At 44.2% G+C, this 27,316-nt stretch overlaps 1 protein-coding gene across 1 annotated transcript in view; it reads right to left on the minus strand.

The window, feature by feature from the left end:
- Nucleotides 1-7,865: 7,865 nt before the first annotated feature.
- FAF1 (Fas associated factor 1) overlaps nucleotides 7,866-27,316 on the minus strand; it is a 489,781-nt gene continuing 470,330 nt past the window's right edge. Inside the window, exon 19 of the mRNA XM_007164483.2 lies at nucleotides 7,866-8,118. Coding sequence (XP_007164545.1) covers nucleotides 8,035-8,118 — 84 coding nt within the window. The 3' untranslated portion in view covers nucleotides 7,866-8,034. The remainder of the gene's footprint in view (nucleotides 8,119-27,316) is intronic.

Genomic DNA, 27,316 nt, shown 5'->3' on the forward strand with positions numbered 1-27,316 from the left:
CCCAGACAAAACGGTGCAAAGGCCCAAGTGATTTATTTGCAGGTCCTCCTGGGACTTTGGGGACGGTGTGTACACGCAGGGTGCTCTTCTTTGGACCTTCCTTCTCCTGGCCTCCATCTCCCAAGAGGGCCTTTGGAAACTGCGATTCCGGGAATCAGCCCTGGGGCCGACCCGCCAACCAGACTCCCCGCCATCCAGACTCGAGACTCGGGAGCCACCGCTGCTGTGACCCGCTCTGGGCTTGCCTCCCGGCCACACTGGAATCAGACTGCCTGGAGGATGGCAGTGGCCAGGCTACCGCATTTGGGGGGAAGAAAATGCGAAGAAGAAGGGCATTAGGGCTCGGCTCTCGGGCCGAATCAGCCGGGTTTGAGTCCTGACCCCGCTTCAGAAGTGGAGGGACCATCTGTCAGCAGCCGCATGCTCCCAGCCTGTAATCCCCAGGTCACTGACCAAAATGGAGACATGAGAGAGGGGTGTGGCTTGGAGGGAGAGACCTAATCCATCCTCGCTGGCAGCCCCAGACTCCCCCCGCCCCCCGGGCCTATCTCCCTCAGATAAAAGAGCTCTCCTACTCTGACTTCCACCACCACTGCCCCACCTCCTATTCCCTCCACCCCTTCTTTTGCTCTGGGACCGCCCAGTCTTCTTCCATACTGTGTATGGTGGGTGAGTTCCAAGCTGCATGACTGGCTCAGGACCGGATACTGGTTGGCCTGGAGCCCAACATGTTCACTCTCTTTCCTGGCCAGGGCGGTGGCAGGGTTGGGGTCGGGAAGCTGGCTCACAAGTAGGCCCTTTTGCCCCAGTGGGTGGTTCAGACTCCAGGCTTGGGGTGGCAACCAGGTACAGACGCCCTCTCCAGGTTCCCAGGCCCAGGCCAGTCAGTTACCTGGAAAACTTCTACTGGCTCTTTAGCACCCAGCCCCTTGGTTGCCCCCTGTACTTGTCAGAGGCACAGGCTGACCCTGCAAGCTCTCCGAGTGCCTCTGCATTGCCCCCTCTCTCAAGCCACGCAGCCACCCATCTTCATCACCAATTCATACCAGAGGAAACTGAGAGAGGAGGTGACTTTCCCAGGGTCACACAGCTGGGGCGGGTGGGGGGGCACGAGAACTGTTCTTTGCATCTACAGAAGAGACTGGTTGGGGACTTGGAGGTGGAGTTGAGGCCACTTCTTTCACCCCCATTTCTCTGAACTGATCCCCTGGGGATGGGTAGAGGAGGGGTGGAGGAAGGTGTTTGGAGCCTCTTTTCTTGGGGGTTTCTTCACTCCCTTCTGTGCACCTAGAACCCCCCTTCGCCCCTCAGGACTGACCACACTGTGCCCTCACTGCCGGGCAAGAGTCTGGCATCACCCTTCATGCATCCCCAGTACCTCTGGTCACAGGGCCTGGCTGAGCAGGGCTGCCAGTGTGGAAACAGACCTGGGCTGGAGTCCTACATTTGTCACATTTCCTCCTACCTAAGATGGGAGTAAAAACAATGCTTTCATGGGATCATTGTGAGGCTTCAGTAACACAATTGATGTAAAGTCCTCAGTGTCTGACACGTAGCAAACACTCAGGAATATTGGGTATTATTATTTGTTAGCAGTTGTTGTTTGAATGATTTCCTCTTTTTGCCTGCAGAGAGGAAAACCGTTCCTTTCTCGGTACCTTTTTGCCTCCATTAGAAGGAAGACTGGGGAGCTGGGAGCTGGTGACAGGAAATGCCTCTGCACTTGAACCATAATCTGAAAACTCCCTCCAGAATCAGAATTCTGATGGATTTGCATGGCTCAGAGATCTTCTGGCGGGCCCAGGGTATCTCCCTCCCTCCCCACCCCATCCACCACCTTCTCCAGGGGCTCCATTAACCAGAACATGTTTGTCACAAAGCACAAAGCACAAACTGCTACTGTGTCAGTAAGAAAGGAGCAGCCCAGCCCTGGGCCCACCCCCAACCTCTGGAAGCATCCCCCACCCATCTCTTCTCCTCCACTATTTGGAGCACACCCTGGCAACTGCTGGTTCTTAGTGGGGCTCCCCAAAGGCAGGGGCTGGGCTCTGTGCCCCTGTGGCGCAGTACCACTTTTATTCCAGAGAACCTGTTCTTCTCTCTGTGTTCACGACCTCCCATAGCATATAAAAAACTTGTAAAATGCACCCCTTTTTTATATGAAGAAACTGAGGCATGTAGGCAACAGCTGTGCAAGCCAGTTCCCCACTGATGCTTGGTGTAGTTGAAGGCATGCCAGAAGGGAGGCCTTGGCCAAGTCACTTCACTGCTCTGGTCCTCCATTTCTTCATCTGTAGAATGAGAAAAGGTAGACCTGCTGGATTTGGAAATGCTCTGAAATGAGAAAAGGACTATGCAGACCCAGCTAGGAAGAAGACGATTCCCATGTGGGATGCTCCGTCCAGCTGAGGCCTTGGCATCCACCCCTGGAAACAGAGCAAAGTTCCTGGTCTCCACACCTGGTTTCCCTTGCATGTGCTTCCACCCAACTCCCAAAACACAGAAAAATTTCAGTAAGACTCTCTTTGTTGCCAACTCCTCAGGAAAGTCCTATGCAAATGTTACCAGTGTGTGCTCAAGTAAGGCAATAACATTTCCAGGGGCCTGGAGACCCGAGCCCAGAGGGGCAGGCTCCAGTCTGATCTTGTAGGCTGCTTACCTTCTCTAACTCTGGGATCTGACTGTTGGGCTTGGGTGGCCCCATTCATTACAGAGCAGACTCTGGCCAGAGCTCCTAGATGGGCTTCACCCCTCCCCAGAAGCCCTCTGACTGCCCGGACTAGGGGTCTCCTCTGGGTTCCCACAGCTCCTGGAACTCCTCTAGCATTGACCACACTGCCTTGAAGTTGGTGGACCCACCCCAGCCTGGGAGTTCTGGGCCAAGGGTAGAGGCTGAGAATCAATGTTTAACGAAAAGCCTAAATGATGAATGGATGGATGAGTCAAAACTGACCCAATCTCCATATGGAAAAGGGAACTTAAAAGTACTTAAATTAAATGCTGGTCTGATGAAAATGCATGCTGGAAAAAACATTTACCTTGGAGTTAGACAGGGTATGTTATATAGTAGCTATGAGATTTGGGGCAAGTGATTTAACCTCTCTAAGCCTCAGTTTATTAATGGAAGAGACAGGGATCGTATGCTCCACCTCAGAGGGCAGTTCTGTAGTTCATTCATTCGTATAACATTTACTGTCTGTGCCCTGTGTCAGGCCCAGTGGGGACAGACCTGTCATGGTCTCCAGGGGAGACTTCTGTGCATGTAATCACAGTAATGTCATAAGTGCTCTACTAGGGGTAAACACGGGGATTAGAAGGGGCCCTAACTTGTCCTGGGGATTCCATGAGGCTTCCTGGAGGAGAAGTAGTGGGGTGGAGTGATAACTGCCTGAATTCTGGAGCCAAACTGCCTGTGTTTGAATCTGCCTTCTTGGTTTACTAGCTGTATGACCTCTCTTGTGCCTCAATTTGCTCAACAATAAAGCGGGGAGAGTAATAGTTCCTACTTCATGGGATTGTTGTGAGGAATAAATGAGTTCAGTAGACATGATATAGATGTTCACGCTCTTACCAACAGCCATTTATCAAGCACCTACACAGTGCCAGGCCCATGCTGAGGGATAAAACAAAAAATCAGGTTGACATGGACTCTACCCTCATGGAGTTTATACTTTAGGTAAAATCTGAATTGAGTATCAAAGTACAAATTGCCTCTTATCTAAGGAAAGTTTGGAAGAGCAGAGAGCAGAGGAAGGAACTCAGGGGCTGCTGACATTTCACAGGCAAGCAGAACAGGAAAACAACAGAGGAGACAGAGGGGGAACTTTCAGAGAGGTGGCAGGAAAACTAGCGAAGTGTGGCATCCTGGAAGGCAGAGGGGAGTGTGTGGGAATGTTTATTATACTCTATCATCTGTGGGCTAGAAGTTACAGCTACTGAAGCAGCTCAGGGAGGGAGCCTCACTGATGAGGGGAGACAGAGCCGGCATGAGGGTTGGGCTCAGATCCAGCCTGGAAGGTCAGCTTCTCTCCCTACCACTGCATGTCTCTGGGACAGTGACATAATTTCTCTGAGCCTCCGTTTTGCTAACTGTAAAATGAGGACATTAACAGTAGTGACCTCACAGTGGTTCTGCGGCAGCTGTGGGAGAACAGGGCATAAAGCCCCCAGCACAGTGCAGGGCGTACCTGGGTGCTCAACACCAATTCCCTTACTCTTTGTCTCTCCTCACCAGCTCCAGCTGGTTTTGCTCCAGCTCCAAGTAATTAATTGCTTCAGTAACTACTGGGTGCACGACTGCTACGTGCCAGACCCTGGGCTGGCTAGGGGAATAAACAGATGACTACGACCTGGCTCTGCCCTCACAATGTTCCCAGATAGGCTGGATGTTAGAGATGGAAGTGACCACCTTATTAGTACATGACCATCATTATTTCTTTGTTTGAATTCAGTTAATAGGCACAAATGTACTCTGTGCTTACTATGTACTAGTCATTTCACTAGGCCTTAAGGATATGAAGTGACTCAGACTCTTTGGGGAGCTCACAGTCTGGGGGTGGGGGAGGGAGGACATGTGAGCTGAGAGTTATAGTTCAGAGCGATCCAGTGCTTCAAGAAAGTCAGTAGAGGGCTGAAGACTCACAGCACAGGCACCTAACCTGGAGAGTGTGCAGAGGGTGTGGCAATGGTCGGGGAAGCCATCTTGGAGGAAGTGAAGTCTGAACTGAAAGTGAAGGCTGGATGGATGGTGGTAGGAGTCTAATGGTGATGGAAGAGCACTCAGGGCAGAGGGAATAACGTGCAAGGACAGAGGTGATAGAAAGCTGATGCCTTCAGGAAACTGCAAGGTAGTTCGGTATGTGTGTTGAGGGCATGGCTGGAAATACAGATGGGGAGGGAGGTAGGGAACAGATGACAGGAGTTTTAAATCCAAGCCGAGTTTGGATTTTATTTGGAGGCAAGGGGAAGCCTTTGGGGGGATCGAAGCAGGGGTGTAGCGTGGTGAGGCAGGTGCTTCAGAAAGCTGTTTCTGACAGCTAGGTGGAGACTGGTCTAGAAGACAAGGGACTGGACAAAGGGAGATCAGTTAGGATGTGGTTTTATAACCCAGGTGAGAAATGATAAAGGTCTGGAGGGAAGAAATGTCAGTGGGACAAAGGGTGAAGGAGTAGGGAGTGGAGTTTGGAGATGTCAGAGGCAGAAGCTATGGGAACCTTCTTAAATCACTGCATGTACTTAAAAATAAAAGGCATTGCTTAAATTCTGGCTCTTGACACACTGGGGAATGAGTCATTTTTGGAAAGCTGAGTTTTTTATAAAACTGACTTTTTATCCCTTTTAGCATCCTCCAACATTTAAAAGATGTTGTTATTGTAATTACTATTTGAAATGCCTTAGTTATGTCATAATTTCCTTGGAGGTAGCACTGCATCGTCATAAACACAGCAGGAGCTTTGGAGTCAAAGGTCTGGGTCCCAGACTCTGCTCTGCTCGTTACTAGCTGTGGAACTTGGGCAAGTCACTTCACCTCTTTGAGCCTGTTGCCTCTTCAAAATGGGGTCAAGATCACCCACCCAGCAGGTTGTTGCGGGGTTACAGGAGGTAACATATGTAATGCTCTGAGCACGGTACAGGGCTTATCCTGAGTGCTCAGCAAGTTAGTCCTCCACCCCCTTCCTCCTTCCCATGATGCCCCGGGCTGATCCTTACGGACACCAGTAGCGCAGTGACACTTTGTGCAGGGCTCTTTGACCTTCCCTGAAGGGCCCTAGAGCAGTGCTCCTGGACTTCTTGTAACCGCTTTTCATGTTTTCTGTGTCCTCCCCCATAAACTTCCACTTCTCACTGCTGCCATCACCCATTCTCTTTTCCTTTTGTAATCCCATGAGTTTGCAGACCAGATAGTAGTTGTTCTAACTGCTTTACATGTTAGCTAACAGTTATGTGTTAATTCAATGAATCGGCTACAACTTTATCAACCAGGTACTGTTATTATCCATTTTATAGCTAAAAAGTTGAGGCACAGGAAGGTGAGGTGACTTCCCAAGGGCACACTAGTAAGTGGAGGAGTGGCTTGAACCCAGGCAATAAGGCCCCAGAGGCTATTCTCTTAACCACACATTATGTCACCTCTCAAAACCGAGAACCACAACTAATAGTGTGCAAACTAAGAGTTAATGGACTGAAGACTGGAGAGCAAGTCTCTTTTTTGGTGTTTCCTTTCAGAGCACACTTTCAAAATGCAAGAGCTATATGGCCAGTTGGGCTTGTTAAGGGTTATCTTCCAAAGCAGATTATGTGAGACAAGGGAGAAGCACTAAATGTAGGAAGGTGGGAGTGGAGCTGGACTGGAAGTGCTCAGGTTGAACCCCCCCACTTTGGCTCTCTTTTCCTTTCAGCCTCCTTGGAGAGACCCCTGGGGCCAGAGGAGGCCTGCGCCCAGGTAGGTGTAGCACTAGTCTGTTAGGAACACATTCTTTGAAGAGAGTGTTCAGGGGAGGTCCCTGGTTGTAGTGTCAGAGAGAAGACACAAGGTGGAATTTTCCTGGCCGATGCCCACTTCTGGGCAGATGGAAAATGACCAGGCATATCTCAGGCTGTGGTTAGAGTCTTCTGAGAACCCCTTGGCTTGGGCCAGGGGGAAAAAACCCAGCGCTCAGACTCTTTTGGACAAGTACAAAATGTCAAATCAGGATCCCAAACCCTAGGATAGAGACCACAGGGGACACAAAAACAGATAGGGAGCAACATTTCAAGACTGAAAAGAAGTCATTGGCGGTGAAGGTATAAACAGTGCTTCCACGAACTAAACTCCAAACCCCAAATCCATACATTAACAAGAATCCACATTTACTAAATCACCCCAAATTCTTATATGCAAGTTCAGGCAACACATGTCTTCTGAGCTAAGCCCCTAAGTTTGCTCTCTTAAATAAATGAAGTCAGAATTTTCAGCCGTAGAATGAGATCCCTTTCATTTGAGATGGGAGTCTACCATCTAATACTGAAACCTTAAAAGGATGAAATAGTGGAGCTGGTTCCTTATGACAGCTGGGCTCAGAGTCCATGGGGTGGCTGATCAGATTTTGGTGACAGTCCAGGTGCTTAAAGCACCAAGTGACAAGGTCCAAATGCGTGATGGAACAGAGGGAGCAGAGAGCAGGAGAGAGCTGTGTTCGCTGTACATGGATGGACCAGCAACCTGGGAGCTGGTATCCATGAGGTTCTAATTGCCCAAATGCAAACCTAACCGCAGCTTCCTGCAGCTGGGCCAGATACTGAAGTCCTGGTACTGGTCCTCTTCACACTATCTCAACATTCACATCACAAAGTTTAAACAGTTTCTTACACTGTAATGGAACAGCAAATACCTCCTGGATGGAACCTGGGGACCCAAGGCAGGAGCAGTAAATGAATATCTTGCATATATGTCAAATGCAGTCCTCAAACACAACCTTACGTCTTAGTAAAGAAGTCAGGAAGTACCAACAAAAATGATATGTTTTTTTTCCTACAACAATGTTTAATCTCCATGCCAAGAAGTCCCATTTGACTTTTTCCCCCTGCCTCTTAAAATTAGGTGACAAAGTAGAAATTCAGTCATGAGAAGAAAAAGGCAGAGGTGTATGAGCCCTGGCTCAATGAGACACATCAAATACGGAGCAGCTTGGTGTCACAGGTCAGACAGAACTGTCCCAGACACTGTGGGGAAGATGGGCACTGGAGAGGTAAAAATCCTACTTCATGATCACTCACACTTCAACAGCGCATTAGTCACTGAAAGAGGGCGAGGTGAAGGGGGCAAGAGAGGCAGAGCTATAGTTCTCTACAATGAGGGTTGGGAACATATACTCGTGGATGGGAAATGTTAAGTAGCTATGTTTATTATTACTTTTTTCCAGCAATCTTGCAAGAGGCAGAAGTGTGACACTGAATTGAGTGAGACGAGCGTGTAGGTGGGTTGGCGAGGAGCCCTTCTCTTGATGCAGGCCTCTGGCTTGTCAAGGAACGGCTGGTTCCACTGCTGGGCCATGTTTACTCTTTTGCTTCAAGGAAAAGGGTTTCTTGAGGGAACAACTTTACCTCCAATAATGATTTATTTGGGTCCAGCTGGGTTACCTAAAAAGAAAGAAAACACATACTCAAAAGACTGGAAGAAGCACTATTTTCTCTCATGGCATTCAGATCCTATCCTGCACATTGATTTTGAGCCTACTTTGCACAGGCACGAGCATTTTCACATCTCTTATCTCATTTGATCCTCAAAATAACCTGTGAGGTAGGTGTTGTTACTCCCATTTTTTAGAAAAATCTTAATTTATATTTTTTTACTGCTTTTTTTAAATAAGCTTTTAACTTTTTAATTAATTAATTAATTTATTTATGGCTGTGTTGGGTCTTCGTTGCTGCACGCCGGCTTTCTCTAGTTGTGGCGAGCGGGGGCTACTCTTTGTTGCAGGGCACGGGCTTCTCATTGTGGTGGCTTCTCTTGTTGTGGAGCACGGGCTCTAGGTGTGTGGGCTTCAGTAGTTGTGGCATGCGGGCTCAGTAGTTGTGGCTCGCGGGCTCTAGAGGACGGGCTCAGTAGTTGTGGCACATGGGCTTAGTTGCTCCGCGGCATGTGGGGTCTTCTCAGACCAGGGCTCGAACCCGTGTCCCCTGCATTGGCAGGCGGATTCTTAACCACTGCGCCACCAGGGAAGTCCTGTTACTCTCATTTTATAACTGAGGAAACCAGTGCTCAGAGAGGTCAAGTCTCATAGTTTACTGGAAGAACTAGCATTTGACCTCAGGGCAGGTGGAGGCCCACTGCTTCCTGCACAGCTCAGCTTGGCCAGCAGAACAGGAGGGCCTTAGGAAAGGGTACTGGTTACCAAACAACTCACTGGCATTGCTGGGGACCCGTGCTTGGTTAACTCCTGACAGCGGAGAGGGCCTTTTCTGCTTGGTGGGAAAGAGCTAAGCTTTGGGGGCTGATCTTCATGCTAAACATACCTGTAGTAAACTAGAGAGTGCCCATCCCGCCGTGCCCAAAGATGAGTATCTCCCCTGCTGAGGAGAGGCTCCCTAGGGAGGCATATCACAGTCTCCTTGTTGGTGGTGGTGAAGATATTTAGTTCCAAAAAATGAGTCAAGGTCATAATATGACTTTATATTTTAGAAATAAAAAAATGATTATTTTATAATATGAACTATAGAGAATAAAGCTAGACAAAATCTTCTTGGCTCAGTTGGGATATGTTAATCATATAGGAACCCTACATTAGGTTTATGGCCTCCTAGGTCAGGGGCAAGGATGTGATGTGGAGGTTTTCTGAATCCGAGAGTGAGAGAAAAAAACCCCAAAATTTCCTGAAGGGAACATAAATTTTAAAAAGCTGAGAAATACTAGGACAATGGGCTTTGGAACCAGAAAGATTCTGGTTTAAATCACAGCTGTGTTGGCTATTAGCTTTGTGGCTTTGGAGTTGGTATCAACCCTGTAGGACTGATGTGAGGATTAAGTGAGAAAAAATAAATAATTAGCACAGGGTCTGGCACAGAGCAGGTGTTCAATGAGGGCTGCCGTGTATATGAGCAACTGTAAGGATGGACAACAGACACACAGATAAATGGACAGCTCCAAGTGTGCATGACGGGAGGCCGGGCAGTCTGCTCTGTCAGACATGTACAGGAGCTCTGGGCCCCTGGGCAGAGACTATAGCACCTGAGACGGACAATGTTGTCCTCTGCTCAACTCAAGCCACACCTAATGAGATGGCTGTGCTGTCTTCTCCAGGCCGATGGGGAGGGGATGCCCTAGGGGCCTGAGTGTCACAGGCAGGCTGGCGAGCTGAAGGAGGAACACTATCTTTGACTGTATCCAGATGGAAACCTGGTATGCCCAGGAGGGTCATTAAGGAGATACATCTGCCTCCAGAAACCTCTGTGCTTATAAGGAACCCATAGCAAGGCTGCTCTACTGGTATCTCTTGGGCTCTGGGCAGATGGGCAGGCAAGGTGGTGGGGAGGGCCTAGCCTGCTGTCTGTCTTCCAATGCACCCGGGGGCAAGCTGTTGGCAAATGTTTACCCACTTCCCCAATTAACATACAACACTCTGCTGGCTTCTGTCAACAAACAGAGCTACCCTGCCTCTGCTTCTGACTCATTGGCATTTTCTGCCCAGCTGCTTCTGCTATTGTTCTTAATTAACATGCCAGAGCTCCTCCGGCATCTTCTACTTCGTTATTTGTGGTTCGTAAATATGATGTTTGCTGGGAGAAGCCAAAATCATAATACTTCCAGAGCTGTGCATACTGGCAAAAAGATATGCTAGGAAGCAAAAGAGGTTGGGAGGTTGGAGCCTTGGTGCCATGTTGTCAATATGCAAGGTTAGATGTTCAGAAAACACATCCAGTTTTCACTGTGTCTGCGAAAAGTTAAGTGATTTTCCCCAGTCACTTTAAGTGGGAGAGTTGGGACTTGAGAAGGAGAAAACTAGAATTTCTTGAACACCTATTACATGCCAGGCACTTTAAATATGTTATTTCATTTAATCCCTAAACAACCATGCAAGGTTGACAAAATTGAGGCTCAGCATGGTTGCCACTTGTTTAAGGTCACATAGTTAGTGAGGGTCTGTCTATACAGTATAATATTGATAGTAAAAAAGAGTGAAGCAACTAAGATTTAAACTCTAGCTCTGTTACTTACTACCTATATGACCTTGATGATGTAATACAACCTGAGAGCCTCAGTTTTCCCACCTGTAAGATGGGAATAATCAGTTTCTCTTTTATAGGTTGTGCTAGTTAAATGGAATGATGTTGATGAAGGCTCTGGTACAGAGACTGAACCAGTAAGTGCTCAGCTGGTAGCAGCCATTACTGGCTGGAGCGTTGCCTTGGGTAGGGCCCTAGTCTGTCTAACTTCAGCTGGAGCTCTTTCCCCAAAGTCTCCGGGAGCCCAGGCCTGCACTAGGCTGTCTCTCTTATTTCCATCTTGCTCCTCAGCAGAAGGGCTCCCTTTTCCCTGATAGGGTAATGTCTCAGTATCTGGAGACCCCCTTCTATAGCTTCAGTGGGGCTGTGCCATCAATGGACTGCTTCACATTAAAGATGGTTTTGTTGGGGCTGTTCCCTCTGGTGCCCCATATCACAAGCAATTTTTTTCTTTGAAGGTCATTTCAGACAGAAATTTAAAGTGAACAAGGACAAATCTGTTTCCATTCTCATCTGCCTGGAGTGGACAGAGAGACTGTAGGGAACCTAGGGAGATGCAGGACACTATATTGTGAGTGGCCATATTGTGAAACGATCCTGCAGTGTTCTGGGCCCCATTCAGGAAGGATGGGGAGTGTGCCAGGAGGGACCTCCTGTTGGAGAGAAGCCTAAAAACCATGTTTTCTAAGACACATCTGAAAAATGGGATATGTCTTCCTGAGAGAGGGCACTGCTGCTATAGGGGCAAGGAGAGGGCTGTGTCAGCCCTCTTTGAATGTCTGAAGGGCTGGCAAGTAGGACAGGTAGACAGAGCAGATGTGTTCTCTGCAGTTCCAGTGGGTAGAGCTGAGACTGGTGAGGTAAAATTGTAGGGGAGCAGAACTCAGCTGGTCAGAAAAAACTTTTTCACAGAGCAGCAGCTGCTGGTGTGGCTACGACTTCTCTTTCTTTTACCTTTCTTCCTTCCCCTCCTGTCTTGTATTTTCTTTTTGTTCTTCATCATCATCATCATGGTAGCAACCATCAATTACAGTTGACCCATGAACAACCTGGGGGTTAGGGGCACCACCCCTCCAAGCAGTTGAAAATCACATATAACTTATAGTCGGCCCTCGATATATGCAGTTCCTCCATATTGGTGGTTCCTCTGTAGGCGGGGTTCCACATCCAAGATTCAACCAACTACGAATGGTGTAGTACTGTAGTATTTATTACTGAAAAAAATCCACATGTAAGCGGAGCTGCATAGTTCAAATCCATGTTGTTCAAGGGCCAGTTGTATTATTGCCTCCCGTGTAGCTGGAACCATGCTAAGTACTTCATATAAAATACCTTAACTAGTCCTCAAAACAGCCAAACGAAGTATGTATTATTGCCATTTTAAAGTTGAAGATACCATGGGTTATCTTGCTCAAGGTTGCAGACAGAATAAGGTTTAAAACTCAAGTCCATCTGACTCCAAAGCTCATGATAACCAGAATGCTTCTGGCCTACATGTTGACAGGCTACCTTGGGAAAATAAAGGGGTAGGGAGGGGAGAGGTGAGGGCACTCTCTGCTGTCCCTAGAAGCATTCAAATAGGGGCTTATTTGTGGAAGAAGATCATGATGATAAAGCTAACATTTATTGAGGATTTAATTTGTACCAGGCATATTCCAAGCATTTAACATTTATAAAAGAATTTAATTTTCATAATAACCCTCTGACGTAGGTATAATTATTATTCCCATTTTATAGATGAGGAAACTGAGCCATGGAACAAATTAAAAACTTGCTCAAGGTCTCAAAGTTGTTAAGGGCAGAGACAGAATGTGAATCATAGCAATCTAGCTTTGGAATCCATATGTTTAACTACTGGACTATTTTGCCAGAGGTGCTGCTAAGAGTAGAGTCCACACAGAGAAAGAAGTTGGATGAGATGACCCTGAGGTTGTTTTCTAACCCAGCTTCTAGGACATAAGGTCTTCACTTTCAGAATGGCAAAAGGTCAAGGATCAAGGAAAAAATCCTGAAATGTTTATAACATACGAATACAGAAACGCAATCTGAGCTTATGTTCTGCCATTTACTTGGGATTTTACTGAATTATTGACTTTCTAAATCAACAGAGAAACCCACCCTTTGGGACTCCCTGGGGGAGGAGGGGCATCCTCAGATAAGAGGTATGGCCTAACTTTGTCTAAGTCAGAAAAGGAAAGTCAACCTTCTTGACATTTTATTCATTATACAATACTTAGGAAACCTAAGTATTTTAGCAAATTGGCTTTGTGAAACTTGTCTATGTTAACAAAAATGGGACATGTTCTTTGCCAAAGAGAGTTATTCTTTTCTAGGTCCCTTTTCTCAGCAGTTCGAACTTTTCATGTACATCGTACTTCTATTATTTCCCTGGGCTTCAGTTTTTTGTCTTTTGTTTTTTTCCCTGAAAAAGTATAACATTGCTGCTGAGAAAAATGTTAATCAATGTGACAGATTCTCATCCTTAGGCCACTCACTCTGAGTGAGTCCCAGAATGCTAGGGTGGGAAAGCTCCTTGAATCCCATATAGTCCAACCCCTTCATTTCACAAGTGGGCAACCTGAGGCTCAGAGAGGTCAAGTGACTTGGCCCTGATCACACAGTTGATAAGTTCAGTATTCTACCCATTTCTGACTTCTGTTTTGGGGTTCTTTCTAGTCACACTATTCTGCTTCTCACTTAAAAAAAAACACCTGAGCATAAATATAACACTACTACTAGGCTGGGAGCTACTTGAGGGCAGGAGCTGAGTAATACTAAAAATAACAGTAGCAGCAATATATGAATAGTACTTTATAGTTTGTAAGATATTTACACAAACATTAAATCACAATCTTGCAGGGTCAGCATTATTATCAATCCTTTTTATTTTATTTAATTTTGCTAAGGTAAGCTTTTATTTTGAAATTGAATAAAGGAAAGTCTAGATCTAATATTTTCACATTTAGAAAAAATGCTAGGTTCAACAAGTGATTTTGGAATTGAACATCTGCATGCAAAAAAATGAATCTAGATGTGCAGACCTTACAGCCTTCACAAAAATTAACTCGAAATGGATTGTAGACTTAAATGTAAAACACAAATCTATAAAATTCTAGAAGATAACATAGGAGAAAATCTAGATGACCTTGGGTAAGGTGTTGGCTTTTTGGATACAACACCAAAAGCACAATTCATGAAAGAAATAATTGATAAGCTAAACTTCATTAAAATTAAAAACTTTGCCAAAGAAATTGTCAGGAGAGTGAGAAGACAAGACACAGACCGGGGGAAAATACTTGCAAAAGACACACCTGATAAAGAGCTATTATCCAAAATATACAAAGGGACTTCCCTGGTGGCGCACTGGATAAGAATCCTCCTGCCAATGCAGGGGACACGGGTTTGATCCCTGGTCCGGGAAGATCCCACATGCTGAGGAGCAACTAAGCCCGTGCGCCACCACTACTGAGCCTATGCTCTAGAGCTCGCGTGCCACAACTACTGAAGCCCGCACACCAAGAGCCCGTGCTCCACAATGAGAAGCTACTACAATGAGAAGCCTGCGCACCGCAACGAAGAGTAGCCCCTGCTCGCCACAACTAGAGAAAGCCTGCGTGCAGCAACGAAGACCCAACACAGCCAAAAATAAATAAATAAATAAATTTATTTTTAAAAAAGGAAAAAATATATATACATATACACAAAGAACTCTTAAAACTCAACAATAAGAAAATGAACAACCCAATTAAAAAATGGGCTGAAGACCTTAAAGACACCTCATTAAAGAGGATCTACAGATGGCAAATAAACATATGAAAAGATGCTCCTCCACATCATATGCCATCCGGGAAATGCAAATTAAAACAACAATGAGATACCACCACACACCTATTAGAATGGCCAAAATCCAGAACACTGACAACACCAAATGCTGACACTCATATATTGCTAGTGGGAATGCAAAATGGCATAGCCACTTTGGAAGACAGTTTGGTGGTTTCTTACCAAATTAACCATATTTTTACTACATAATTCAGTAATCGCACTCCTTGGTATTCACCCAAAGAAGCTGAAAACCTAAGGTCCACAACAAAACCTGCACACAGATGTTTAATAAAGCACCTTTATACACAACTGCCAAAACTTGGAAGCAACCAAGATGTCCTGCAGTAGGTGAATGGATAAGTAAACTGGAACATCCAGACAACGAAATATTATTCAGTGCTAACAAGCTTTCAAAGTACTCTCACATATATTAGCTAAGCCTTAGAGCTATCCTAAGAGATTGGACTAATTTATCCTCATTTCTGCAGATGAGAACACCAAAACTCAAATAGGGACATTACTTACACGTGGTCATACAGCTAGAAATTGGTGGAGCTCAGGTCTTCTCACTCAAATCCTGAGCTCCTTCTACTCTATGAGGCAGCACAAAGGCTGCATATGTAAATTCCCATATTATAGTAAAGCTGAATATATCTGCCCTTGGTTTTGTTCAAAATTAGCATTTACTTTAAACTTGGGAGAACAACTAATTTTTTGGTAAGCTATGAGTAACATATTTTGTTAGTTATTTTGTTATAAAACATGCATATTAAATATTACAAGTTTAAAAAATAATTGTTAATGTCATCACTACCAAAAAAGTTACCATTTGTTTGGCATTTTATAAGTGCCAGGAACTATACTAGTTGTTCTATATATTACCTAATTAAATGGTCACAACAATCCTATGAGATAAGTACTCCTATTATTCTCATTTTATAGATGAATTCTCTGAGGTCAAAAATGGTTAAGGGACTTGCCCGAGTAGGTAGGTAGGAAAGATAATGCTGGAATTTGCACCCAGGTTTGTGAGCGTTTAGCCTGTATCTGATGCACTGCCCTTCACTGCCTCTTAACCTCTGATCCTACTTCTAAACAGGGGACAGTTAATGTGACTAAAGGCTTTCCCTTGGCCATAAAGAAAGCAGGCATTCTGCAGCTGTCCTGGCTCATGTCCCTGTTGTGGCACAAGCTTTGCTGTTCCCCACGGGAACATAGGCTATCTTTTGTTACTGTCAACTTGGTTCTAATAGCTAATTGTCCATTTTCTTTAAACACCTTTTGATGAGCTGGGAATCCTTAAAGAGGGCAGTTACACCTACAAAGTATCAGAGGGAGAACTTAAGAGCCAACCTGCTGGTCATGTGCTGATCAGGGTGTGAAAAGGCTTTGGTAACTGTAAAGTCTTTTGCGAACATAAGGGATTGATCATCATCATTATCCACAACACCAGTTGTAGCTCCTACTAACTTCTCTACATTTGCTGCAGGTGGTAATGCAACCCCAAAAAGAACTTCCAATCTGGAAGGGTCCCATTATGGGATTACACTCTGGCTTATTTACATCCCAGCTTCTGGTGTAGTTTCTGGACCAATCTGCCTCATTGGATCACAGACAAGCAGTAGCACTGGGGTGAGGGTTTCCAGGAAACAGTGTCACATGCTATTCCTTCCATTATTAAAGTGCAGTAGAACAGCTAGGGTGCTAGAAAGTGAGGTTGGGTGGGTCTTCTGTGGCTGCAAAGCACAGGATGCCTCTACAACATTTTCTTTCCTTGACTTTTTAATTTTTTTTTTAATTTTTAAATTAATTTTATTAATTTTATTAATTAATTTATTTATTGGCTGTGTTTGGTCTTCATTGCTGCACATAGGCTTTCTCTAGTTGTGGCGAGCGGGGGCTACTCTTCTTTGCGGTGTGTGGGGTGTTTCTCATGGCGGTGGCTTCTCGTTGCGGAGCACAGGCTCTAGGTGCACGGGCTTCAGTAGTTGTGGCTCACAGGCTCTAGAGCGCAGGCTCAGTAGCTGTGGTGCATGGGCTTAGTTGCTCTGCGGCATGTGGGATCTTCCTGGACCAGGGATCGAACCCGTGTCCCCTGCATTGGCAGGAGGATTCTTAACCACTGCGCCACCAGGAAAATCCCTTTCCTTGACTTTTTTAGTTGGGAAGAAGGGAGAATGAAAGAAAAGTTAAAGGAAGAACAAAGGGAGAGAAAACTAAGGCATAGGCTGCCCTATCTGTTCCTTGTTTTATCATATTATAATAATGGTAACAACAGTTAACATTTATTAGGGGTACTTCCCTGGTGGTCCAGTGGTAAAGAATCCGCCTTCCAATGCAGGGGACGTGGGTTTGATCCCTGGTCAGGGAAGTAAGATCCCACACGTCGCGGGGCAACTAAGCCTGCGGGCCACAACTACTGAGCTCGCATGCCTCAATGAGAGAGCCTGCGTGCTGCAAACTACAGAGCCCACGCGCCCTGGAGCCCCTGAGCCACAACTAGAGAGAAGCCCATGTGCCACAACGAAGAGCCCGCATGCCTCAATGAAGATCCCGCGTGCCGCAACTAAGACCCTACGCAGCCAAAAAAATAAAGAAAAAAAAATTGTTACTTAAAAAAAAACAAAACCGGACTTCCCTGGTGGTGCAGTGGTTAAGAATCCGCCTGCCAATGCAGAGGACACGGGTTCAAGCCCTGGTCCGGGAAGATCCCACATGCCACGGAGCAACTAAGCCTGTGTGCCACAACTACTGAGCCTGTGCTCTAGAGCCCGCGAGCCACAACTACTGAGCCCACGTGCCACAACTACTGAAGTGCACATACCTAGAGCCTGTGCTCCACAACAAGAGAAGCCACAGCAATGAGAAGCCTGAGCACCACAACGAAGAGTAGCCCCCGCTCCCACAACTAGAGAAAGACCGCACGCAGCAACAAAGACCCAACTCAGCCAAAAATAAATAAATTTAAAAAAAAAAACCAAAACATTTATTAGGAGCTTTCTAGGTGCTAACTGTTCCAAGTATTTTATAAGTACTACACAACCCTATGAGGGAGGTACTATTACCTCCACTTTAAAAATGAGGAATAGAAGCTCAGAGAGATTATATAACCTGCCTAAGATTGCACAGGCAGGAAGTGACAGAGCAAGGATTTAAAACTAGGTCTGGCTCCAAAGTCTGTTTTCTTAACCACCACACTAGATACTTTTAGTACTGTAGTCATACACTGGACTATTTATTCTAAGTCTCTTGCTTGGAAAGACTATCCCTTCATGTAACTGAAGCATATACCTCCCCACAACAAAGTATATTACTACCTCGGGCATCTGGGGAAATTTCACTCATCTAGCTCCTCAGTTATCACAGACCTAGTGATTGTTAGAGCTGGAGGGGTCTTTAGAGGTCATCTCTGTAACAGATGGGGAAAGAAAAGCCCAGTTGAGTGGAAAGAACTTACCCAATGTTTCTCAGCACTCATGGCAGATCTGGGACCAAATCTGGAGTCTTCATTCCCAGCCTGTGCCTTTAGATGGGCTGTTAAATGAGGATACCAATTCTAAAGTGTTGCTAATGTCACAATGGCCTCAAACTTGGCACATTGTCAGGGAGATCCTAGGCACCAAACAAAAAATGTGACGCTTTCCTTGCACTGGTATACCTGATGGTGGTTTTGGTCACTATACGAGTTCTTTTAAAAAGTGAAAGCAGGTTTATTGAGAGAGATACATATTCCAACGGCAGAATGCAGTCCACCTCATAAGGCGAGAGCAGCCTGGTCACTATACTATTAAACAATGTTAGTGGGGGAAGGCCCAGAGGGAACAGAGGGACTTCTATCAAGAAGGGTAGGGTGGGGCGGAAAGCCTCTTTAGTCTAGAAACAAAAGAAGATCGAAGTCCTGTCCCTCTTGGGCTCTGGAAGACACAATTTCAAGTAACTAAGAGGAAGTCGTGCTTTACAGAGTGGTTTGCAAGCTCACTGTTTCTGAAAGCTTAATAAACAGGGTATAGGCAAATCACGAATGAGGATTCTGGAGTGTGGCAACAGAAATCTAGTGCAGATCAGCCCTAGTGGTGTGCCAGTTACACGTGTGCCACGATACTGGTCTCATCCCTCAAAGCAGCCAGAATCCTCAGGGCTGAGTTGCCTTTGACCCTGAGCAACCTGGTATGATTACCCCAATGACGCACACAAACATTTTCAGTGTGTGTGATGATCTGACACAGGCTGGGAAGCAATGATCGAGGGGACATGCCTCACTTTCAGAGGCTGGTATCATGGAAGGTAGCGGGCTCTTGTATAAAAGGCTCCGAGGACGCCTCTGTTAAAAGATTGGTCCACAACACTAACCACTGTGTTTGGAACACGACACTAAGAGACAAATGAAAGGAGAGAAACCTGTTAACCGGTCAGGTTAGAACTGCTACTTCAGCTTAAAAACCCTCTGAGAAACCCTGATTATTGTTTGCCCCAGATCACCAGTAGACATGGATTAAATGTTAATTAGGGAGGCAGTAAGAAAAAGTTCTGGTGGATTTTGAATCTTGGCTCTGCAAGAATACTCCTGAGCAAGTGATTTAACCTCCAGAAGACCCAAATTTCTCATCTGTTATGACAACATCATTCAACACCCAATAAGCTCTAATACATCATTTCTCTCTGGGTCACTCCTGCCACTCGAGAGAGAGTTGAGCAAAGTATCTGAGCCTGCCTCTCTCCTACTTAAAACTCTTACATGATTCCTTGCTACAACAGGATAATTCCTTTTTGCTTTGACCTCATTTCCCCCAATTTGTGAATGGGTGGTGTTTCTGGCTAGGCTCATAACACATCTGTAGTGGAAGACATGGCCAGAAAGACAGTTTGGAGATAGACTGTGAAGGGCTAAAATGCCTTATTATGTTTAGTTTAAACTTCTGGAAAAAACCTTTCTCCCTGGCTTCAGAGAGATCTGGAATGGCATACTAGATGTACTCTTCAGGCAGAGTAGCTGGGGAGAAAGTAAGCACTTTGAATGCATTTTAATACTCAAGCAGGGCCATGCGAGCTGGTGCCTGTGTAACTCTGAACGCAAACACCGCTCAAGAGCTGGAGCTTTGAACAGGAGTTAAAAGAGTTGAGTCCCTAACGACATATAAAAGACTTGCTGGTGTGATTTATTCTGATGTATTTACTTATCCAATTACCAAAACAGCAGGAGATCATTAAATTTTCTAGTTACCAGATGCAGCACGTTCAATATCTTAAATGTTACCAAGGCTCTATCTGAGCTATTTTGATATTACATTTCACCCACCCAAAGCTTATGAAACTGGAAGGCAGGAATCATGAACAGAGCAGGTGCTTTCTTTGAAGGTTGGTCCAGTGGGCGCCTGTACTATGCCAAACTTATACCAGCTCCCAAACTCGTGGATTTAAGGAAAAGTACCGTTGATGAGAAACAAAAGTATTTAGGAGAGAAGATGTTAAGAAAGTGGTACTTGAGGGTGGCTGGAGATATGCATTTTACCTGGCCAGAAATTTCTTCATGCTTGTTTCCTATCAGTTCAGTCCTGCTGTCCACAGAAGGTCAGGCCTCAGAGTAGAGGAGGAGAGAAGGGAATAAGCACCCTCTGAGTGACCACACACCTGGCTCCTAACCCTAGCATACTGTTTCTGACCAACTGTGTGATCATGAAAAAGTCACCTTTCCTCCTCTGAGTTTCCTTGTTTGTTAAACAAGGATGTTGACATCTGATGCACCACCTTATGGGCCTGCAATGAGCATCATCACAGCCTGTCATCATGCAAACATCTCCTGGATAAGACTGAATAGCTTAAAGGCAGGACTGTTTCCTGTACCCCCAACATCCAGCAAAGAATCTGGTGCATTATATGCTCTCGTAAGTGCTTGTTGAAAAAATGATCAAACCAGAGAATGTACATCATGGAACATCGAAAAATACAGAGCAAGCCTTTATTAACATTTTAGGAGTAAGTCACAAAATAGACATTTATTCTATTTTCTTTTGAAAAAAAAAATCAAATAAGTAAAATCTGGGCCTAAACTTTTTGAAAGGGTGGTGGTGGCTTGGCCCCAACATTCTTTACTATTTTGATCTCTAAATACTATCTCCTCAAAGACCTTATGCTCCAGTTGACCAGAGCAGTTTGCTATTCCCCATTTATGTCTCGTGCTTCTCTTCTCTGAACCTTTGCTTATGTTGTTTCCACCATTGGACTGTCCTTTCCGCCCAGTCCTACCTGTTGAAAACTTTCACATCCTTCAAAGCTCAGCTCAACTGCTACTTCTCCTGTGAAACCAGGCCTAAGTGACAGAGCATCTTCTCCGATTCACTGGGCCATGGCTCCTGTGACAAAGGGGCCGTACATGTTCACTGTGGTCTCTCCATCATATTCCTATTCCACTGCCCTGCATGCGGCCAATTCATATTTGCTTAACTAATACCTTTGCTTCCCCTTACGCTTCTCAGACAAGGTGGCTTAAAGGTCTGCTGGCAGACTCAAGGTCAGTGTTTAAACTGGAAAACAGGCACAGGCAATGCCAACCTTGTCCTTTGTTAAAATAGTACTCCTATACTTTGACCAGGCAAGGCAACCCATTTCTGGGGACCTACCCCAAAGGATCAGCTACAGTCTCATACTGAGCTATCTGTCTGTTCTGTCTCTCACGTTATTTTGCAATTGTCTATGAGTCTGTCTCTCCAGTTACATTGAATTCCGAGGGCATAAATGAGGTCTTACTGGCTATCTATCCCCAGGGCTTACTATATTGCTGGAAACAGTATGAATTCAACAAATGTCTGCTGAAAGACTGACCTACTGAATGACTGAATGGAGGCTCCCCACTCCTCCATAAAGCCTCCACCGACCCAAAGTCAAAAGAAGCCATATCCCCAGACCTCTTCCCGTAGCCTCACTCCTATGGCAGGCAGAGCCTGCCAGTGATACCATCAACAGGTCACCCAGGCAAGTCCTCTAGCTCTGGACTCTCTCTGGCCCTTACCTCAGTCAGCCCTGCTGCACAGACATAGGGACTGAAAATAAGTTTGCATCAGTTGCCCTTTCAGAAGGGACAGATTTTTCCCTGTCTATTTAAACTGCTGTTGGAATTGGATAATTAGAAGGATTTAAAAAATCTTTAATACTCTAAACAGAGAAAACTGGTTCTGAATTATTAAGCAACATTTTCAATGCATCTGAATAACCTTAAGTGACTTAACTGCCACCTGATCCTAAGCTCTGGCTCAGATAAATAAATGTGAAATACTGTCAAAGCCCCAGCTTATAGGAGCTGCCAGCTACAGTAAATAAAAGCTTAAGTCCCCATAAACTGCCTGGGACAGAGACATTCTCATATAAAAGGAGTGAAAGAAGATGATCTTAAATAAAGCCAGTAGGACGGGGAAGCCAATGGTTTTGTTTTAGTTTTCAGAAGAGAGTTGTCAATGGAGTAGGTATTATCTATATCCAGGTCATTTAATTATAGAATCACATAGTATCAGAGCTGACAGAAGATTAAGAAAGCACTTATCTTAATCTCTTCATATTTCAGATGAGGAAAACAGGACCCAGAGAAGTATGTACCTTCCTTGAGATCACACAACAAATGGCTGGAAGAGTAAAAATTCTGTCCTAGGTTGCCTGGCTCCCAGCTTAGTCCCCTCTCCACTACATTCTTCTGAGAATGTCCTGCTGGAGATGTCAAAATAAGAGGCTGACAACTGGCTGTTAAGAAACACCTGAAATATCTTTCCCATCCCCTCACTTTCAATCTATGTGCGTCCTTTGCCCTAAAGTGGGTCTCTTGTAGGCAGCATACTGTAGGCTCTTGTTGGAGGTTCCTTAAAAAGCTAAAAATAGAGTTACCATATGACCCAGCAATCCTACTCCTGAGCATATATCTGGAAAAGACGGAAACTCTAATTCGAAAAGATACATGCACCCCAATGTTCATATAGCAGCACTATTTACAACAGCAAGACATGGAAGCAACCTAAGTGTCCACTGACAGATGAATGGATAAAGAAGGTGTGGTATACATATACAACGGACTATTACTCAGCCATAAAAAAGAATGAAATATTGCCATTTGCAGCAACATAGATGGACCTAGAGATTATCACACCAGGTGAAGTAAGATAGAGAGACAGTCACATATCATATGATATCACTTATTTGTGGAATCTAAAAAAATGATACAAATGAACTTATTTACAAAACAGAAATAGACTCACAGACATAGAAAACAATCTTATTGTTATCAAAGGGGAAAGGGGGGCGGGAAGGATAAATCATGAGTTTGGGACTAACAGATATATACTACTATATATAAAGTAGATAAACAAGAAGGACCTACTGTATAGCACAGGGAATTACATTCAATATCTTGTAATAATCTATAGTGGAAAAGAATCTGAAAGAGAATATATATATATATAGACATATGGTTGCCTTCCTCAACCATCAGGATACCATAAATTATATATGAGTTTCTGCCTGGTGAGATGAGAAATACAAAAACAGTAGATGCATGAATGGGTAGGAATATTTTATTTCTTCTCATTTATTTACTAGACAAATATTTCCTGAGTGTTTACTACAATGTCAGAAACTGTGCTGGGCACTGGGATGTAATAGTGAACATGGCACTATCTCTGCCATCTGCCATCTCAAGGAGTGTAGAGTCTAGAGCAGGACGTGCAAGAAATTGGCCCACAGCAATTCCGAACAGTAAAGGGCTACGATATGGAAGAGGGCAGCAGGGGAGCACAAGGAAGGCAAACACCTAACTCGCCCTAGTGTGTCAATCAACTACATATTGCTCTTTCCTCCTTGTCTCATTCTAATATGCACAACTGTTTCCTACAATCTAATTAAGCATTTTACTGACATACTTTCATATACTATAAACCAGTATTAGTTGCTTAGTTATGTGCCAGGCACTGTACTAGGGAACATTCAGATGAATTAGACATAATCCCAATTAACTTCAGACTTCATGTGTACAATTCTTTTTTTTGTTTAAAAAAATGTGTATCTTACCCTCATTTTGTGACTACGTAAACTTGGGTCAACCATTTCTGCTTTTGGTGTCTTCGGTTTTTCTATGCCTTGATCAAGTTACTTTCTTTCTCTGCATCTTGGCTTTCTCATCTATAAAATAAGGGTCTTTTCTAGTTCTCACAGTCTAAAATGCATGCATGGGGAAGGCCTGTTCACACAAGGCTCTTATAACCAGAGGGCGGAAAGTGAAATAAATTTGGAAATATCAAAAGAATCTTCAGGTTTGGGATTCAGCCAAAGACATTAAACCTGAATCCTTGAGGTCCTGGTTCTGGGTGAAGAGCAGGGTGTGGTCTGGGTGAAGTAGGCAGGGGCTGGAGCTGGAGCTGGAACTGGCATTGCAGTGAGGCCCGGGGGATCTGGCATCATGATGCACATGCTACTGCACTGGAACTCCAGCACTGGCTTTGAAAATTACAAGGAGTGTCTAGAAAAGGTTAATCTGTGCATATACACATTTGCAGTTGTTTGTATTTAGAATGGAGTTATTATACAGACTTTAAGTGAGCAACACGTGTCTGCAGAAGCACCTGGAATACTGAGCACAGAACTAATGATTTTTTATTTACGGCCAGATGGAGCCAGATTGGATTGTATGTATACCCTTAAAAAGTTTATTTGATTTCTGATAGAGCAATTTCAAATGATATAGTGCTTTATAAGCACCTTATAAAATTAAGTTCTGGGGCAAAGTAAGTAATTTGGAAGGTTTAAATACATCAACATACCTATACACAATCCTAATAGTCACTCCATTTTATTTTCAGCATGGTGTAGGGAAAGAACCTGGGTTTTAGGAATCAAATACTGGTATTGATATTTATTGTGCAACCTTGAAAATTTAAGCTCTCTAAGCTTGTGTGTCCTCATCTGTAAAATGGGGGTGATATGCATCTTTCAGAAAACTAATATACTTGATTGTGCATATAATAGGCATAAAATAAATGACTTTAGTCATTGTTATAACCCCCACTGTTCCAAGTACTTTGTAAATGAGTTAAAAAGGCGCAAAGGTAGATTTTATTAAGGCTCTGAATTCCACTCAGCTTCCATGAAATGCCTGCAATCACCTCAAACATATTTTAAAAACTCCTTTGTGTATTCCTTTGATCTGGTCAGGGGCATACAATGATGGGTTTTCTTATATAATATCACTGGTTCTCTCAATACCTTTGTGGGTTAGCAAGATCCTTTCCTCTCCTTACCATCAACTTCATCACGACGGCTTAGATATACCGAGCATTTACTGTATACTAGTGCTTTACAAGTATCACTTGATTTTTACAGCAGCCCTGTGAAGTAGGTACTATCATTATCCTTTTCTTATAGATGAGGAAATTGAGCTACATAGAGGCTAAGTAATTTGCCCAAGATTAAAAAGCTAGGAAATGCAGAGTTGAGATTCAGCATGGGACTCCAGAACTCAGTCTTTTAACTACTGCCCTGTACTGTCTCTCTGTCCCTCATCTCCTTCAAATATTCCTCATCTCCTTCAAATCTACTCCAGTTACTGCCAGGGGTCTTTTTTTGGTATAAAACTAGTCTCACAGTTTAAATCTCTTTATCCTCTTTAGAAATCACCACCTAGACTTTCTCCTGGCACCTCAGACTTAACAAATCCAAAAGTGAACCTGCGTCTTCATCTGTCTTCTTTGATTTCTGCACATGGTAACTAGCATGTTCCTAGTAATTCAGGCTGGGAACCTCTAAGCACCTTTGACAACTCCTTCTTCCTACCCTACCCAGCACCCTGACATAGCTAGACAATCACCAGATCTCACTGATTCTTTCTTCTTCCTGATTCTGTGCCTCCTCTTCATCCCCATTGCTGTCATCTCAGTTCTGACTCCCATAAGCCTGTTGTCTTGTCTACTTCAAGTCCTATCTGGTTTCCCTTTCCCAGGCTCTCACTACTCTAATCCTTTCTGATAAAAATAATCAACAGGTTTGAGAAAAAAACAGAAATGTGGCATCAAAAGATCTAGCTGGAGCTATTGCTCTGCAACTTATTAGCTACCCAATTTGTTAGACATTTGACAGCTCTAAGTCTAAATTCCTTATCTTTAATACAAGGCTCAATATCTACCTTAACTAGTTCAAATTTCCACTAGAATTGGTTTTGTGAGGGCAAAAACTTTGTTTAGCCTATTCACTACTGTATCCCCAATGTCTTATGCATAAGCGGTACTCAAATATTCGTTGGATTAATGCAAAGAAAACTCTCCAGTATTTTTCATCTCCTATCTCATTTTCCTCCATGCCCAACTTTATATCCTAAATTCAGTCATAGCAAACTGTGTGCAATCCCCAGTCAGTGGCCCCTAAGCATAGTGCTGAAGTGCTACCTAGTGTTCCTAAGTGTAAGAAGGCTGTGATGTGCCTCATGGAGACTGTGTGTGTGTTAGATAAGCTTCATTTAGGCATGAGTGGTAGTACTGTTGGCCATGAGTTCAATATTAATTAATCAACATTATATATTAAATAAACCGTCTTTAAACAGAAGCACACATAAAACAAGGTTATGCATTGATTGATGAAAATGGAGGCTCATAGTAATTTAACCCTATATTTCCCCTGAGGCAATGATTATTTACTAATTTAGTGTTTGTGACACTTTCTACAACATAACTACTGCAAATCATAAAAACTGACTGTAACACTCAGTTCTAAAACCAATAGCTCCCCACAGCCTTCAGAATAAAATTGTAATTTCTTAGCTTCAGGTACATTGCTCACTAAAATCCGCACCCCTGACACAGACCTTTTTGTTCAGCCAAATCTGTGTATGCTTCATGTTGTGCCTTGTTTGGTGATATGTGCCGCTTGCCTGCTAGGGTGATCTCCTGCCTTATTTCCCCCCACCAGACTTGGCCTTGTAGACCAAGGCCATGTTATAATTATCATCACATCCTCCACAGTGTGTGCCATCCACCCATCCTCCATCCACCCACAATTCAGGGAGCCCCTACTCTGTGATAGGCCTGTGTGGTCCCTGTGTCAGAAACAGGGGTGCAAAGGCAAATAAGACAGTATAGCTACTGCCCTAACTGAGTTTACAAAGAGCAGGTCCTGGAGGACCCTGACATAAATGAAGTAAGTCTCCATGAGGAAATAAGCCTGTCTTTGACCCTAGGAAAAATATCATGAACTAATTCAGGAATGTTTCCAACTATGAAAGAAATCTGCTGTCCTGGTAAAACAGAATGCAGATATTAGACTCTCGATATTTCTACCTGAACACCCCCTCAACCTTTTGTTATTGGGCATGTAAGGTAGACTGATATCCTTCCTGGAAAAGCTGGTAGTTTCCAAACAGTTAACAGTGGATAAAGATTCCTTGTCTTCTTGAAACCAAAACACGAAAGAAAAAATAAGGATAGGAAAGATGGAGTGGGAGTGAAGAGAGAAATAATCACCATTACCATCATACCAATTACCATTACTAGATTCTTACTCTGTGTTAAATGCTATATATATTAAACATTTTACATTTATTCTTTCAGTTAATGCTCACAACAACCTTTTAAAGTAGATACTGTTACTCTCATTTTCCCAAGAGATTAAGTAATCCCTCTAAGATCACTCAGTGAAAAGTTGATCTAGAATTCAAGGCCAGGTCCATTTGACTCCAGGCCTGTGTATGCTCTTGTTTCAGGCTACAATGCCTCTGAAATGTGATTGAAAAGAAGAGGTACTGTTAAATAAATCATCCTTACAGTGTTGA

The sequence above is a fragment of the Balaenoptera acutorostrata genome, chromosome 1 (genome assembly GCF_949987535.1).
Source record: "Balaenoptera acutorostrata chromosome 1, mBalAcu1.1, whole genome shotgun sequence".
Taxonomy (NCBI): domain Eukaryota; kingdom Metazoa; phylum Chordata; class Mammalia; order Artiodactyla; family Balaenopteridae; genus Balaenoptera; species Balaenoptera acutorostrata.